The sequence below is a fragment of the Solanum verrucosum genome, unplaced genomic scaffold (genome assembly GCF_900185275.1).
Source record: "Solanum verrucosum unplaced genomic scaffold, falcon-dt-bn FXZP01000234.1, whole genome shotgun sequence".
NCBI lineage: Eukaryota > Viridiplantae > Streptophyta > Magnoliopsida > Solanales > Solanaceae > Solanum > Solanum verrucosum.
The window spans coordinates 1,512,533-1,531,817 of NW_026020440.1; the positions used below are offsets into that span (position 1 = coordinate 1,512,533).

Below are 19,285 nucleotides of genomic sequence, written 5' to 3' on the forward strand. Positions count from 1 at the left end.
CATTTGCAGTAGCCCATGCTAATTCATAATTCCAGCTTGCAGGTGACCGAGAGATTCCAAGCCAGTTGATAATTTTTTGCCATACTTGAGTAGAGACTGTGCAAGCAAAGAACAGATGTAGGTGACTCTCATCTGCCATAGAACATAAAGGGCAACTAGGATTCACAACCATTCCCCATTTCAACAGTCTGTCCCTAGTGTAAAATTTATTTAGTGCTGCCAATCTTAAGATAAAGATCCATCTAGGCACTCCCAAATTGTTGCACACTAATCTTCTCCATTCAACTTTTTGAAAATCCTCCCTGAGCCTTAGGTATATCTGCTTGATTGAGAATTGCTTCATCTCATGTATGTCTACCATGCTAAATTCAGCCTTTTCCACATATTTAGCCTTTAAAATTCTTTGAATTATCCAAAATGTCTACGTTGGCACTTCCTCATATAGTACCCTATTTTTACCATTATAAATGTGGATCCATTTGACCCATAAAGTGTCCTTCTTTTGGAATATGTTCCATAGTAGCTTTACTATTGCTGCTTTGTTCTATGTATGAATGTCCAATATGTTTAGCCCCCCTGCAGACTCAGGCTGACAAACTTTGTCCCAGCCAGTAGAGCTTTCTTTGAGAATTCGACACCACTAATCCATAGAAACCTTATACAAGTAGCTTCAATGATTTTAACCACTTTCTTTGGAAGAACAAAGATTTGAGCCCAGAATACTTGAATTGAGAATAACACTGATTTTATCAATTGAGTTCTCCCAGCATATGAAAGGAATTTTGTGGTCCATGACTTTACCCTTCCTAAGATCTTTTCTATCAAAGGTTGGCATTGGACTACAAAAACTCTTTTTGTGCTCAAATGAACTCCTAGATATCTTACGAGAAGTTCACCTTTCGAAAAGCCAAGCATCTCTATGATTTCTTTTTGCACCTCGCTAGTTATTCCTCCACAATACACAGAGCTTTTGGTATGGTTGGCTACCAGGCCAGAGGACTTGGAAAAACACTAAAATTGAGTAAACAAGTACTTCATTGATTCATCTCTTCTACAAAACAAGAGCAAATCATTTGCAAACCAGTTGTATAAGATTCAACCTAGCACATTTAGGATGGGAGTTAAAATTTGGGTTCTCCCCATGTCTCAACCATTTTCTTGCTTCAAAAGGTTTTGCTGGTTTGCCATTTACAATAATAGTATTGGAATACAGTTTTAACACAAGTTATTACCCACCCCACAAATTTGGGAGGAAAGTTTAGACAAACCAAAACTTGTTCAAGGAAGTGCCATTCTACCGAGTAATAAGCTTTTTGCATGTCAAATTTGAGCATACACCTCGGAGAGATTCCTTTCTTATTGTACCCCTTGACAAGATCATCACTTAATAGGATGTTATCAGTTATAACCCTACCTGGTATGAAACCAGCCTGCCCAGGGTCAATTACACTGTCCACCACACTTTAAAGCCTCTTAGTCAATATTTTGGAGATTATCTTATACAGGGTAATACAACATGATATAGGACGAAACTCCTTAATAAACATAGATTATTGTACCTTTGGTACCAATGTAACAACAGTGCAGTTTATTGCCTTATACATCCAGTTGTTGTTGAAAAACTGCAGCACTGCCTCTATAATCTCCTTGCTCACCACACACCAAGTTTTCTTAAAGAATAATGTATTAAACCCATTATATCCCGGGGTTTTCAGATCAACAATATATTTCAATGCCAATAAAACTTTTTCTTCAGCAATAGGGGATATAAGATGTAATTGTTGCTCCCTATTTAGAATATACCTATTACTCATGATTTTAGGATCAACAACTGGTAATTGTTCAGCACATATTCCTAGTAGTTGTTTGTAAAAGAATGTCATTTCCTTCTCAATCGCCTCCCCTATTTGAAGGATCTCCCTTTGCTCTCTAAGACCAATCTAGTGATTTGATTTTGTGCAATTCTGCTCCTGATACTAGCATGAAAAAAGGTAGAGTTGCTATCACCGAGGTTGAGCCATTGAACCCTAGACTTCTCTCTTAGAATACTTTCTTCCACCATGGTCCATTTTTCCAGTTCTAGTTTCAGGTTCTTTTCACGATAAAATAATTCTTGATCATTCAGACTGTGTCGAAGTTTCATTTGGATTCTCTGTAGTTGAACCTTAGTAACTTGATCATCTGCTCCATTTTTTAGTATTCCTTCATGTTCAATACCTTCATAGCTTCCTTCATCTTTTTTAACTTACTCCATACTTTCACCATGTAGGTCCCTTTAGAAGGTAAATCCCATGTCTTTCCCACAATACCCATAAATTCCTTATGATTGCATAGGTAATTAAGGAATCGAAAGGCCTAGCCTGTGTTTCTGGTGGTTTCTCAATAGTAACACTCAACAAAGTATGATCATAGAAGTGTGGATCTTTTGCTTCTACTTCAAGATGTGGTCATGTGCTCATCCAGGTAGGGTTAACGAGGGCTCTGTCAATTCTACTGTGAATATGATGTTGGGATATACTATTAACCATGTAATTGTGTTATAGTATTTTTTTATTTAATCCCTTGTAAATATTTTTTATATTATTTATTTAATATAATAAATTTTTGTTTAAATAGATCATTATGTATATATGTGTGTCCATTGCTTATATAGTAGACAATTTTGTGTATGGAGTATTTTAACTCATACACGGAAGATTAAAATTGTTGGTGCATATAAGTTATAAATTTATGTTCACGACCAAAGATGAAGTAGGACGAACATCTTGATGATCGTAGCACAAGATTAAATATAATTTGATCTTAATTATGAGAATGGTTAAATTCAACTTCTTATGCTAGTACATTTTGTATGTATTGAACGGACCAATTAGAGACATTTGTTTATGTTCTGAATATTTATAAATAAATTCTCTAGTCCACTACATGTACTTATACTCTCAATCTTGATATAATTAGTATGATCTATGTAATTTATTTTATTGTTTTAATCTATTAAAAGGTGAGACTTTTTGATGAGTCAATAAATTCCTAATAGATTAGCCAAAACTCCATCAAAACGACTCCGAATGGCCAAAAAAGGCCCTTGGTCACAGCATAGCTGTGAGTATTGCTCACTGGATCGTTTCCAATCAACCAACCAAATTTGAGGCCAATCGGAGTTTGTCAGAAAAAAACTTTTTCCAGGCATGGCATGCTGTCCGTTTTGTTTTAAAATTTCATTGAACTTTAAATATTTAGAATCCATGCAATATTTAAAAAACCTTACTCAAACTATTAATTCAATGAACATGAATCATGAATTCGTTATACAAGATCTGTTGAATGAACAATTATCAACAATACATGAAACATTCTGTTTTTAAACTTGAATTATAAACAGTGATTTATTTCAATCTTATCATTGAACAGAATATCAAATCATAAATTCATAAACAGAAAATAACGTATTTAGGATACAACGAATTCATATATGAAACAGTAACGCATCATGTCTATATCATGAATTATCTTATTACATTATTTAGTATATGTAAGAAGACTCGTGATACCAATTGTTAGAATAATTTCGTTTTCATTTAGTAGTTCTAGACTTTTAGTTTTGAATAATGTTTTATATGTTCCTTCTATAAGAAGGAATTTATTGTCTGTTTCTAAACTAATGGATGATGGTTATGATGTTCACTTTGCGAATAACTCTGTTGTTATTAAGTGTAATAACTTTTTTATCCTTAGTGCTCCCAAAATACATGATTTATTTGTGTTTAAAATTTTCCATAACATGCTTCAACAAACTGCACTAAATAACATTGTTGTTTCGAATAAAAGAAAACATATTTCTCAATTGAGTCCAACTTATTTATGGCACTTACGTTTATGTCATATTAATATAAATAGGATTTCACGGTTGGTTACAGATGGACCTTTGAGTTCATTGAAAGTGGAGGCATTACCAACCTGTGAATCTTGTTTAGAAGGTAAAATGACAAAGAGACCTTTCCCTTCTAAAGGAAATAGAGCCAATAATAAGTTAGAATTAATTCATTCTGATTTGTGCGGCCCAATGAATATACAAGCAAGAGGTGGTTTTAAGTATTTTGTGACATTCACAGATGATTACTCCAAATATGGATACATTTATTTGTTGCGACGAAAATCTGAATGCTTTGAAAAATTCAAAGAATTTAAGATTGAAACGGAAAAGCGACATGATAAACATATCCAAACATTACGATCTGATCGTGGTGGTGAATACCTTTCTGCAGAATTCATTAAGTACTTATCAGAATCAGGAATTACTTCTCAATATTCTGCCCCAGGAACACCTCAACAAAACGGTGTGGCAGAACGTAGAAATAGAACTCTTTTGGAAATGGTTAGATCAATGTTAAGTTATTCTGATTTACCTTTTATCTTTTGGGGATATGCCTTAGAAACTGCGAATTATATTCTGAATTTGGTTCCTTCAAAATCTGTACCTTTAACCCCATCCGAATTGTGGAATGGGCGAAAGCCTAGCCTACGGCATATTCGAGTTTGGGGTTGTCCAGCTCATGTGCTTAAAGGAAAAACAGATAAGTTAGAATCTAGAACAGAAGTATGCATTTTTATTGGATATCCAAAAGGCACTAAAGGAGGTTTATTTTACTGTCCTAAGGATCAAAAGGTAATTGTATCGACAAATGCCAAGTTTCTAGAACAGGACTATTTAATGAACCATGTTCCTAGAAGTAAACTAGTGTTACAGGAACTGTCCAAAAGAATAACGGGTAATGAATCGACAGAACAAATTCCATACACAGTTGTTGACATTTCTTTACGACCACGTAGTGGGAGAAATGTCCATAGGCAAGAAATTGCACCTGAGGCTGCGCAGGAGGTTGCCCTAGAGCAAACTCAAGATATTTCACTACCTCAAAGTAGTGGGAGCAATGTCCAGCAGCCTGAGGCTGTGGAGGAAGATGTTCAGGATATTCAGGATTTAGTTCAAGAAGTAGCACATCCTGTAGTGGCTATTCGTCGTAGTGGGAGAGTTATTAGAAAGCCTGAAAGGTTTACGCTCTTGGGAGAGTCATATGATAGAATCCCTGAAGAGCTTAATACAGAACCATTGAATTACGCCGAAGCAATACATGATAAAGATGCTGAAATGTGGATTGTTGCTATGAAATCAGAAATGGAGTCTATGTACTCTAATCAAGTCTGGGATCTAGTAGAACACCCTGCTGATGTCAAACCTATTGGTTGTAAGTGGATCTTCAAGAAAAAGAGAGGTGTGGATGGAAGAGTGAAAACTTTTAAGGCTAGGCTTGTTGCGAAAGGGTTTACTCAAAAAGAAGGAATTGATTATGAGGAAACTTTTTCACCGGTAGCTATGCTTAAATCCATTAGGATTCTCTTGTCCATTGCTGCTCATTACAATTATGAGATTTGGCAAATGGATGTCAAGACGGCTTTTCTAAATGGAAGCCTTGATGAATGCATCTATATGGCACAACCAGAAGGTTTCATAGAAAGTGGCAATGAACACATGTTGTGTAAACTTAAGAGATCCATTTATGGACTAAAGCAAGCATCTAGAGCATGGAATATTTGTTTTGACAAGTCGATTAAGACTTTTGGTTTTGATCAATTTGAAAATGAATCATGTATCTATAAAAAATGGGAAGGAAACAGAGTAGCAATTTTAATTCTATATGTTGATGACATTTTGCTCATAGGAAATAATGTGAGCATGTTGAATTCAGTTAAGGAATGGCTGTCATCGCGTTTTGATATGAAAGACTTGGGAGAAGCGGCTCATATCCTTGGGATCAAGCTTATGCGAGATCGTAAACAAAGAATATTAGGCTTGTCTCAAGCGCTTTACATTGATACTATTCTTGCAAGGTTTAACATGCAAAATTCAAAAAAGGGATTTCTTCCTTTTAGACATGGAATTACTTTATCAAAAGATCAGTCGCCCAAAACAACTGATGAGATAGAGAGAATGAAGGCGGTCCCTTATGCATCTGCTGTAGGGAGTCTCATGTATGCTATGTTATGTACTAGACCGGATATCTGCTTTGTTGTTGGCATGGTTAGTAGATTCCAGTCTAATCCTGGGCAAGAACATTGGACAGCAGTTAAGCATATAATCAAATACCTGAAAAGGACTAGAGATTACATGCTTGTTTTCCATCCTGGAAATCTTGTACCTATTGGGTATACAGATTCAGATTTCCAGTCAGATAGAGATTCAAGAAAGTCAACCTCAGGATATGTATTTACTCTGGGAGGTGGAGCCGTAATATGGAGGAGTATCAAGCAATCTTGTGTTGCTGATTCCACCATGGAAGCTGAATATGTAGCTGCCTCTGAAGCGGCTAAGGAGGCTGTTTGGCTTGGAAACTTCCTAAAAGAGGTTGGAGTGGTTCCTTCGGTTGAAGCACCAATCACACTTTATTGTGATAACAGTGGTGCAGTTGCTAACTCGAAAGAACCGCGAAGCCATAGAAGGAGTAAGCACATCGAGAGGAAATATCATTTGATTCGTGATATAACTCAAAGGGGTGATGTGAGTGTATTGAAGATTGAATCGAAGAACAATTTGGCGGACCCATTTACAAAAGGCTTACCTCAGAAGGCTTTTGATAAGCATGTGGAAGAAATGGGTGTTAAAATTATGAATGCATGGTTATAAGTCTAAGTGGGAGATTGTTGGGATATACTATTAACCATGTAATTGTGTTATAGTATTTTTTTATTTAATCCCTTGTAAAGATTTTTTATATTATTTATTTAATATAATAAATTTTTGTTTAAATAGATCATTATGTATATATGTGTGTCCATTGCTTATATAGTAGACAATTTTGTGTATGGAGTATTTTAACTCATACACGGAAGATTAAAATTGTTGGTGCATATAAGTTATAAATTTATGTTCACGATCAAAGATGAAGTAGGACGAACATCTTGATGATCGTAGCACAAGATTAAATATAATTTGATCTTAATTATGAGAATGGTTAAATTCAACTTCTTGTGCTAGTACATTTTGTATGTATTGAACGGACCAATTAGAGACATTTGTTTATGTTCTGAATATTTATAAATAAATTCTCTAGTCCACTACATGTACTTATACTCTCAATCTTGATATAATTAGTATGATCTATGTAATTTATTTTATTGTTTTAATCTATTAAAAGGTGAGACTTTTTGATGAGTCAATAAATTCCTAATAGATTAGATAATGACAAATTACATTAGTGAAATAATAATTAGTTGATAGAACCGTGTCTCGGACCCGAGTTGAAGACACCCCTTTATGGTTACTTATAAGTTTTCACGTGAAAACCCTGCAGGTGGATTTTAGATCCGTCACGTGAAATAAGTTAAGTAAATATAATAAAGGATTAATTTAGTCAATGAATTAAATTTTCAGATAATTTTGATTTAATTGATTGGTGTCGGTAATTCTAACACGGGGGGTTAAATAAGATGTAGTGGTAGATTTCGAAATTAAATCGAGGAGTGCAATTACAGAATTTTAGTGGAATACTTTGTAATTTATTGCGATATGGTTAATTCGTTCATTTGAGAATTATTATCGTAGTTGGAAGCCTCTATTAAATATATCTACGGTCCCTACTATGCCTGATTAATTGACCAAGTTTGAAAAGAAGGACAAATTAATTTTATTGTTGATCTTCTTTAAAGGATGAATTATTTGAGAATTAAAGATTGAGTTAGTGACAAAAATGTTTGGCCTTAAATGGATGAAAACGTTTTTTTTTGTTCTTATTACAAAAACGTTTGGCCTTTAATGGATGAAAACGTTTTTGTTCTTATTACAAAAACGTTTGGCCTTTAATGGATGAAAACGTTTTTATATCAATTTATTCTCATGATCCTCTTGATTGCTAATTAAGCTTGGAATTTATTTGGACGTTTTTCCTATTCATTCTTGAGTTGGAAAACTAGATAAATAGGCTGAATGTGGCATGAAAGAAATCATCCTTTTGAAAAACAAGTAATACTTGCCCACACAAGTAATTTGGTAGTAACAGTCAATCAGGAAATAGGAGAAGATCGTAGCTCTGGATCCTTGGCATCTGGACGACTTTTGTAGAAGTTTCAACAGGTTAGTGCTCTTCTAAATTCGTTTAATGTTATATTGTTTAGCCTATATGTAAGATTTGTGATCCTGAATATAGCTTCCGTTGTGCATATTCTAACATATGAGAATTCGTCCACGTTTAAAATTTTCCCACAGTCTTGAGTATTGTCCACCCTGTATTTGTCAACAATGTATTAAAATTCTTTACTTGAGGTTCTTGAATCTGTCTCCCCAACCTATCATCAGGATTCAGTACCGCATTAAAATAACCCATTACGAGCCATGGATTCTGAATATTGGGTTCCAGTGTCTCAATGTCTCTTTACATATCTTTCATGTCATCAATAGTATGAAGTCCATACACTTCACTGAACAAAAACCCAAGGTCTTCATTCTTTTTCTGTATTGAGCAGTGTATAAGTTGTGCACTTGTGCTGAGTACAGTCAGGTCTACAATATTGTGATCCTATACCAACCATATCCTTCATTTATCTTGGCCAACATAATTATTTGTCGAGCTCCAGTGAGGAAAAACCTTCCGTATTATGTTTGGTGCTCTTTGCTTAGTTACTCTATGCTCTGTAATGGCTAGGACTATAAAAATTGATGGAAGAAACAAAAAACATCCTTAAACTTCCAATTATTTTCAAAGTTTTTTTACAGATTGTCTATATTTCAGAGTGATCTTTAATTTCATCCTTAGATATTATATTTTTTATTGTTTGTCAACTATACTCATTTAATGGGAAATTATATGGTTAAATACCTTTATTTATGACCTAATTTTGCTCGATATACGTTTAGAATATTTTTGCCTTATTTGACTTAAGTTATGTAAGAATTAAGTTATTGGCATAAGTTGTGTTGTATCTCATTCCCTCAATGTTTTGTAGGATTTAAGATAAGCCTTTTAAGGCTTAGCTTGTTATGTTGTTGAATGCATAACTTGTGTTATATTATAATATGAAAATATAAATTTATGCCGAGTGTTTGAGGAATTGACATATATAGACAAGTGTTGCATACAATTGGTAACATGTAACCCAATATTAATTAGCAATTAATAAACAAATAAAAAAAATGGTACATATTTGCCTAAAAGTAATATCCACATTTTAAAAATTATTTTTAAAAAAAATAATAAAAGATATTTAATATTATCTCTCTTCTAACTTCCAACCATTACTCCTTAAAACTAGCAATTACTCCCTCCGTCCTTTTTTATATGTCCCTTTCTATAAATAGCTAGACCACAATACTTGTCATTTTATAAAATTTATGCATAAATTATTATATTTTGCCTATTATACCATTGATAGAGTAGTTAATTAATCTTGTCATTTATTAATAAAGTTGACTTAAGAAAACATTAAATAAGGGTAGAGGGTAAAGTTACATCATTTCTTAATGCAAGTGTAAAGTAAAAAGGTGAAATATAAAAAAGGGACGGAGAGAGTATTTAGAAATATCTCTCTCCTTTCAAATTACTACGTATTTTTAAAATAATAAAAGAAAATTAATTCCATTTCTCTTCTAACTTCCAAAAGATTATTCAAAACTCTCTCCTTTCAAATTATTTCGTATTTTTAAAAATAATAAAAGAAAATTAATATTGTCTCTATCTTCCAACCATTTAACTAGCAAAATACTGTTTAGAATTATATCTTTTCTTAAAATTAGCAAATAATATTTTGATTGTGATTATCCTTATTTCAAAGGTATTCCTACGAGTTCAGTATCTGTCAATTATTTTGTATAAATTTGTTTGCATTGGTATTCATTAATCCATATTGGATATATTCGTTCATATTCATAATAAATTGGTATACATTTATATTTATTTGCATTAATATCTCTCGAATTTTACATAGGTATACATTTGTATTTGACACATTCGTCCATATTCATTTATAAATTGGTATACATTTGTTTGCATTACTATCTTTCTAATTTTACATTTGTATTGGATACATTTGTTCGTATTCATAATAAATTGGTATACATTTATTTGCATTAATATCTTTCAAATTTACATAGGTATACATTTGGATTGGATACATTCGTCCATATTTATTTATAAACTAGTGAATTTGTCCGTGCTTCGCGCGGTTATAATATATCAATAAAGTGTTTAATTAGTAGTTAGCCGAATTTCAACAAAGTCATAAATTACTATTTTGAACTAATGGAAATTGTAAATTACAATAATCAGATATTCATACAAAATACAAAATAAAGAAAAATCACTAAAACAACATACAAAATAAAATAAAATAAAATAATACAATATTATTTTTACGACTTTAATCATCAAAAGTAGAAAAAGAAAATACGACATCACAGCATCACTAACATTTTTAGTAAAAAAAAAAAAGTAAGAAGTACAAAACAAACTTAAAACGGAAGTCTTGAAACATCTCCCCTATTAACAAAATATTTATATTAAAAATTGAGTGATCGATTAATTCTAATTTGGTCTGGTTAGTATATTTAATTAATTAAAGAATATATGAATAACACAATACATGTGTCTTGTGTTTAAATTTATTGTTCATTTTATTTAATCCTAATTAAATTATGTGTTTTACTTCATTAAATCACATAATTAAAATTATACACCGAGTGTGAGTAAGTTTTCACCGTTTGAGATCTAAACGTCTTCTCAATACTTTGTAGTTTCTCCTCCATTAATTCTCTGCTTCTTCCTCAAATCATTTAAATACGCACATAAGAATTTGAATACAAAAAGATTTATTAAAATTATTATTATTTTACTAAAAATAATTTATTCTATTCATATTTTCTTGTTTCAAATATATTACAATGATAAGTGCTTTGCTACAATCAGTTTATCTTATTCATCATAGGGTCTAGAATGGACAATATCTATAATATTATCGAGATAAAAAAATAGATCCTTCTCATTAATCATTTTAAATATTATCAAATTAAGGTTTTATCATAAAATATATATAGTGTTTACATTTTTATTTTAAGAAAAGGTCTACAAGTGTTTACGCATTATGATCTAGTATATTTAATGAATTTAAAAACAAAATAAGAACTTGCCTTCTTTTTGGTTTTTTACAAAAGGATAGTAATATATTATAATTTAATATGCATCAGTACAAGACAATAACATCGCATGACTACGCTATCATGCGGGAAGGAGGGGGGCTGATGACATAGAGTATTCGTACTACTGGGCGTTAATCGCCTAACTTATGTTTGATCGGTTGGTAGATGAACGGATAAATTTATTCAGTAATCATTTTGAGCTTAAATCTATTTGTTGTTACAAAATAAATTAATACACAATTTTATAGCATATAATTGTCATAAATCAATTAGTATAAAATTTAAAACTCTATTCGAACTAAGCAACCAAAAATGGGGGAAAAATAAAAAACCTTATTAACTTAGCATATTTGAGATCGAGAAATATCTTAAAATAGAATTGTATATTACACACAAGTCTTGATACAATTGGGATGTCATTTCCCATTAAAAGAACTTATAATAACTAACCGACATCAACACATATGAAATAAGGCGAGTCTAGATGAAACTACGCCAAGGATCTTTGTGTCCCAAAAAATTTTGGCTGCAAATCTCTATCATCTGAAATTAAAAACAACCAAATATGTTAGAATATGTTTATGAAATATTTGCATAAGATACCACTAATAAAATCTAATTTCACAAAATTACAAAAACGAACATATATAAAAGGATGCAAATCATCAAAATTGTTCTTCACTCAATGATGAGACAATGTCATCAAACAATACTTGCCTCATCCGTATGTAGAGGATGAAGGGAAAAAGTAGAGACAAATTTGGAAAAGGTAATGCAGCATTTTAAAGAAAATTATACGTGGTACTATTTAATATGAGGAAACAGATTAACGTTAATTAGTAAGTATAATTAATAGACATGATAGTGGGAGGAAAAAAAGTTGGGGAAAAGTGTTTTGATGAACCGTTACATCTTTTATGCATTTGACTGCATAACTGTTTTCTGGCTTCTCAAAAGACTTACTTTTAGAATTTTAAAATTAGAAAAATAACTAAAAAAAAAAAGGAATCTAGCCATTAGAGAGCGCCACATCACCGTTTTGATTTGATATTCAGCTTTATATATATATATAGATATATATATATAAAATTGGTATACATTTGTTTACATTAGTATCTTTCTAATTTTACATAGGTATACAGTAGCTTGCATTACTATTTTGGAATGCAATTAACGAAGTTCATTAACAAATTTAGATAATTCTACATTGTTATGTGTTCATTAACAAATTTATATACATTTGTTGGAGACAAAATAAATATTCATTATCAAATTAAATCAACGAAATTCAATATTTTAAAAAAATGTCATAAATTTATTAATTAATTATTTATTAAAAAATAAAAAAATGTCAATTTCATAAATCACGAAACGTTGCAATATTTGGGGAAGAAAATGTTGTAAAATTATAATACAAATACGAAAATTTCTAAAAAGAAAAAATCTTACATCCAACTACAAGATAAAGAATGTAGAAAATCTCAACTTTATTTAAAATAACCCAGACAATCAATATAAAAAAATTGTATGATTTGAGTTACTTATTGTGAAGAGTTACTGTTGTGATTGATCTATAATGGAAATATTTTAGAGAAGAAGATAGAAAGCCTAAATTTGAAAGAAGGAGAAAAAAAGGGGAAGAAAAAGAGAATTGAAAAATACGTAAAAAGAAAATTGTTGACAAATTATAAGTAGGGAGAAAAAAAGGAACAATAAAAGCAAACGTGCTAACTGCTAGAAAATAGAGAGAAAATCAGGAAAAAAATTAATTTTCATAAAAAAAAAATGAATGTGGCTATTTAATGTCAAATAAATATTTTAAAAAATCCTTCTTTTGCTAAAAAGTTTAAAGTCGATAATTTATTACTAATAAAGTTTATAGGTTGTCATACTATGTCATTTTTTTCAATTGGGCTAGTGTGGCCTTTTAGCCCATGCAGCTAGTTCTTCTTCCAAATCTCTTTCTCTCTCCTCCACTTTGTGGCCCATTGTGATATAGTGACCTTACTTTCAATCTCTTTAAAATATATTATATTTTGCACTAATTAATATATAATGTTTTAAAAGATTCTGATATATATTATTAGTAGTAAAAATTATGCAGAATAGCAAATAAGTAGCCTATATTTGGTATTATAGCTATAGTTTAAGAAAATTATAATTCGCGACTATAGTTTCCTCAAATTCTTGCTATTCGCATAATTTGTATAAATCCATAATTTGAATCCTGATTGTATGAATCTAGAATTTTGTATATTCTTACACGTAGCTATTTGCATACGATTTATAAAAAAAATCATAATAAATCACCATGTTTGTATGTTCACAAGCGAAATATACAAACGGAGTTTTGAAAAATTAAATGTATATATATATATATATAGCGAAATATACAAACGGAGTTTTGAAAAATTAAATGTATATATATATATATATATATATATATATATATATATAATTTGTGCATACTTACCCTATTTGTATATTTGCAACTGAAATATACAAACGGACAGAAATATACAAACCGCAACCTCCATAGAAAACATAACTATATCTATGGAGCACAATTATCGAAAATATAACTATAGATCCTTATTATATCTATTATGTTTGCTATTTCTGAAATTTTCTTATTAATATATAAAAAAATTTAAAGAATCTAAGATATATTATTAGTATGTATAGATGGAATAAAGCATATTATTAGCATTCATGTTACTGCATAGCTGAAATAATATGTATAGGTAATGTAAATAAACATGTATATTACCCATTTATTTGAGATATACTGTGTTAGTACACATATAATGCATATCATATACATATCCACTTTCATATTCTATCAATAAATTTTGATAAAACATCAATTTTAATTAGTGAGATTTAAGGATACAAAATGAAAGACAAGGAAAATGTGGGAGAAATTCAAGGAGATAGGATGAAAGAAAGAGAAAATGAAAGAGGAAAATTATGTGTTATATGTATATGAGTAAAAAGAAAAAATCTTACATCCAACTACAAGATAAAGAATGTAGAAAATCTCAACTTTATTTAAAATAATCCAGACAATCAATATAAAAAAATTGTATGATTTGAGTTACTTATTGTGAAGAGTTAATGTTGTGATTGATCTTTAATGGAAATATTTTAGAGAAGAAGATAGAAAGCCTAAATTTGAAAGAAGGAGAAAAAAAAAAGGGAAGAAAAAGAGAATTGAAAAATACGTAAAAAAAAAATTGTTGACAAATTATAAGGAGGGAGAAAAAAAGGAACAATAAAAGCAAACGTGCTAGCTGCTAGGAAATAGAGAGAAAATCAGGAAAAAAATTAATTTTCATAAAAAAAATGAATGTGGCTATTTAATGTCAAATAAATATTTTTAAAAATCCTTCTTTTGCTAAAAAGTTTAAAGTCGGTAATTTATTACCAATAAAGTTTATAGGTTGTCATACTATGTCATTTTTTTCAATTGGGCTAGTGTGGCCTTTTAGCCCATGCAGCTAGTTTTCTTCCAAATCTCTTTCTCTCTCCTCCATTTTGTGGCCCATTGTGATATAGTGACCTTACTTTCAATCTCTTTAAAATATATTATATTTTGCACTAATTAATATATAATGTTTTAAAAGATTCTGATATATATTATTAGTAGTAAAAATTATGCAGAATAGCAAATAATTAGCCTATATTAGGTATTATAGCTACAGTTTGTGAAAATTGTAATTCACGACTATAGTTTCCTCAAATTCTTGCTATTCGCATAATTTGTATAAATTCAGAATTCGTATAATTCGAATCCTGATTGTATGAATCTAGAATTTTGTATATGCTTACACGTAGCTATTTGCATACGATTTATAAAAAATTCATAATAAATCACTACGTTTGTATGTTCACAAGCGAAATATACAAATGGAGTTTTGAAAAAAAATTAAATGTATATATATATAATTTGTATATACTTACCCTATTTGTATATTCGCAACTGAAATATACAAACGGACAGAAATATACAAATCGCAACCTCCATAGCAAACATAACTATATCTATGGAGCACAATTATCGAAACTATAGCTATAGATCCTTATTATATCTATTATGTTTGCTATTTCTGAAATTTTCTTATTAATATATAATTTTTTTAAAAGAATCTAAGATATATTAATAGTATGTATAGATGGAATAAAGCATATTATTAGCATTCATGTTACTGCATAGATGAAATAATATGTATAGGTAATGTAAATAAACATGTTTAATACCCATTTATTTGAGATATACTGTGTTAGTATACATATAATGCATATCATATACATATCCACTATCATATTCTATCAATAAATTTTGATAAAAAATCGATTTTAATTAGTGAGATTTAAGGATACAAAATGAAAGACAAGGAAAATGTGGGAGAAATTCAAGGAGATAGGATGAAAGAAAGAGAAAATGAAAGAGGAAAATTATGTGTTATCTGTTGTGTTTGATTTCATAATATATTTGTTGCTACTTTCACCTGGATACATTTTTATGTTGAACACCAATTTTAGGTAAAACAGACTTATTTAACACTTTAAAGAAAAATAAAGTGAAGGCAATTCCAAAGAGATGAAACCATTTGCATTTCAACTTGTATTAGCAACAATTACAAATATTATGTAGTTTAGAAATTAAATTGATGCAAGTTGATTAATTGATCACAAAAAGATAAACACAATAACTTCTATATTTGCATAGAATTATATATAGCTTCTCAATATGAAATATGTGACAAAAAAATGATGTAAATATTCTTGTTTATAGCAACATGCAACTAACACTAAGGAGATATTTACCAATCGTGACAAGAGATTTCCGTTTACCAAACATAGCAAAAGTTAACAAATACGAAATCACAAAGTTGTTCAAGGTTTATAGTTCCGCTCACAATTTCGTATATAAAATTAGTATGAAATTAATATATATATCATTGTATAAATTTTGTATAAAGTTCATATTAGATTTCTATATCTAATATGAATCTTGCTTAAGGATTCAAATCTCGCTCACTATGCAATGTATAAAATTTGTATGAAAATATGTATATAACTATGTAAATTTTGTTTAAAGTTTATGTTGATCAGTTTCTGAAAATTTAATACAATTCTAACAACGTTTTCATATAATATTCTTACAAATTTAATATAACTTACAATAACTTGAAAACTTAAAATACAATTTCATACAACTCAACATATAATTATAATACAACTTTTAATACAATGTGGTACCACTTTATATAAACTTGTTGCTAAGATTTCTCAATAATAAGAAACTCAAAATAGTGGTTGATTTTGTTATTGGCCTTTCACAACATAGAGGGGGACATTACATTAGATAATGTGATTATTATTAGACCATCTCCAACCCCACTCTATTTTACTCTTCATTCTCTATATTTGGAGAGTAAAATAGGGAATGAGCTCTCCAATCACTCTTTAAATAACTCTCTATTCTCCATTTATAGAGAGGTGAATAGTAGTTCTCCAATTTGGAGAATTACTATTCACCTCTCTATTTCACTTTTTTTATTATTTTATTATTATTTCTATTTTGTAGTTAACATATTATTTTCCATATAAGACCATTAGTTAAATCTCTAATATTAATAATTCATTTTAAATGTAATATAACATTTTAAAAGATATATTATTTAATATATACTACTTTCATCTCGAATTAATAATGTTTCAATTTTTTAAATTTTCCTCACTTTAATATAGTTTGATTTCATTATTAATTTTCACTATGAAGAATGCACAAAATTAAAATGATAAGATGAAAATTTTAATTTAAAAATACAATACATGCCATAATAATTTAAATACAAGATAACAATACATAACATAATAATTTTATCACAACGATAATTTAGTAATCCTGTAGGTCATTTTTCAGATTTAACAACATTCGGAAAAAAATAGTGTATGATCCACATAATTAGTGTAGTTGTGATTGCGGTTGTGCTTGTTGATTTATTTTTTCAATTATTCGTAGTTGTTCTTGTTGGATGAAAATCTCTGATTTGAACAATCTTTAGCTAGACATAAAATAATTAAGGATAAAAATGCTCATTTTGAAGTCCGTAATGCATTAATAGAGCATTTATGGGAGCAATGCAATAATCTTGAAAGTAGAGTATTTATGTAATTATATTTTATTAATAATTATACTTTTATTTGAATTGTCTATTAATTTGTATATTATTTAATATTAACTAGAAATTTATATTATTTATAAATTTAGGAAAAAATAAAATTTTATATTAAGTATAGAATTTGAAAAAATAAAATTTTATATTACATCAAAATTATATGAAGTGATTATTTGGAAAAAAGGAAATAAAGGGGGTATATTATGAAATAAGAAAATAAGAATGAAATAGAAATAATAATATAATATTGAGGAGAGAGAAAAATATTCTTGTTTAGAGAGTAAAATAGAGAATTGGATTGGAGTTGGTTGTCTGAAAAAATAGATAACTCTATTTTTGGAGAGTAAAGTAGAGATTAGGGTTGGAGATGGACGTGTTCTTGGTTCAGTTTGGATTGTTTATTTGTTAAAATAAAAATCAAATCAATCTAGTCGGTTTTAAAATTTCTAAAAGGAAACCAAATCAAACAAAAAAAATAATCGTCGATTTGGTTCGGCTTGGTTCGTGTTTTTCTGATTTTTTCGGTTTGGAAGTAATATTTTTCTTGAGGATATGTGTATCTCGATAGACACAGACACCTAATCCATGAACAATCCATAGGAAAGTTACCGTGGATTGAATTAAGTAATTAAGCAATATAGTACAATTATTATTATCTGAACAAAGTGATTTAATTAAGAGAAAGTGTGACTATCTTATGCGAGGTCGGATAGGTAAAGACTAAAGTAATGGATTTTGATGGACTTGAAATTAGGGTTGTAATGGTTGAGCTAAAATTACCTAACTACACATCTTATTTTACTATAATCTCTAAAATTTCCTACCATTTTTTAAAAAAAATTAAAAATTCCCTCTCGGATACATCACTCCCCTCCCACTGATACATTCTTATCTCCCTCTCGAATACCTCCCTCCCCTCTCTGATACATCTCTCCCCTATGTATTTGGATGTCTACTGATGTATCCGGAAGACCAGTGATGTATTCGGAAGTCTAGTGATGTATCCAGAATTCATAAATTTTAAGGGATTCTTGTAATTTGGAAAATAGTAGGAAAATCATGTAATTATCTCTTAACACTATGAGATTTATGCAAATTATACTAAAATTTAAGTATTGGGCTTGAGAAAACGGTAAAGTTAAAAATTTAAGTTAATTAAAATTTAACAAAATATTTATATTTTATTTATGAATAATATATAAATAATTATAAAAGCAATATATATAATTTCTCGGTTCAATTTGGTTATTTTTTTGATTTTTTTTAGTAAAATCAAAACCAAACCAAATAGTATCGATTTTCAAAATTTAAAATCAAACAAAACCAAAACAAACCAAATATCAATTTTCTAACCGATTTGATTTAAATTGCACATAAAATAATTAATCCCAACTTAAATAGCACAGATATAATATCTAATTGCATTTTATATAGGGGTGGGGGTTGGGGGTTGGACATTGGCCTCTGAATAAGGATATAGCTAACTTTTAAATACTAACTCAACTTTAATTTATGTGGCTTACATTTTTTTATTTGTTTAAAACAAATAAAGGAAGGATTTTAAAATTCTTGGTGACAAGTCGTAACATGTGTTTCTCATTAAAAATAACATTTTAAATATAAAATATAAAAAAAAAATTAACTAACTAGTATAAAATCGATATCCTAGAAATTAAAGCAGAAAAAGTAATTAAAGAAGCAACCTCTCTTAAATTAAAATTTATTAGATATTACTTGATCAATAATCCAATATGCTACTTCCTTAGTTTATCTTTATTCATTCATACTTTATTTTATACACATCTTTTAAGAAATAATAAATATAATTATATTTTTTTTATATTATTCTTCTTAATTACGAGGGGATATTTATTGCCAATGAAATCTATATTATATATAAAATATACAATATTTT

General features: G+C 29.4%; 1 protein-coding gene across 1 annotated transcript; it reads right to left on the reverse strand.

Annotated features, from left to right (window-relative positions):
* Positions 1-18: 18 nt before the first annotated feature.
* Positions 19-1,883, reverse strand: LOC125808249 (uncharacterized). Its single transcript, XM_049487966.1, has 3 exons — positions 1,560-1,883; positions 1,269-1,430; positions 19-132 (listed from the first exon to the last, which is right to left on the reverse strand). The coding sequence occupies exons 1-3, from the start codon at positions 1,881-1,883 to the stop codon at positions 19-21; spliced, it is 600 nt and encodes a 199-aa protein (XP_049343923.1).
* Positions 1,884-19,285: the final 17,402 nt, after the last annotated feature.

What these genes read in the sequence shown, in the direction of transcription:
- LOC125808249 (XM_049487966.1), bottom strand. Translation starts at nt 1,883, where the DNA reads ATGACATTCTTTTACAAACAACTACTAGGAATATGTGCTGAACAATTA. An exon ending in TTGTTACATTGGTACCAAAG is followed by an intron (nt 1,431 to 1,559) that starts GTACAATAATCT and finishes GACCCTGGGCAG; the next exon opens with GCTGGTTTCATACCAGGTAG. An exon ending in ACTTCCTTGAACAAGTTTTG is followed by an intron (nt 133 to 1,268) that starts GTTTGTCTAAAC and finishes GTTCTATGGCAG; the next exon opens with ATGAGAGTCACCTACATCTG.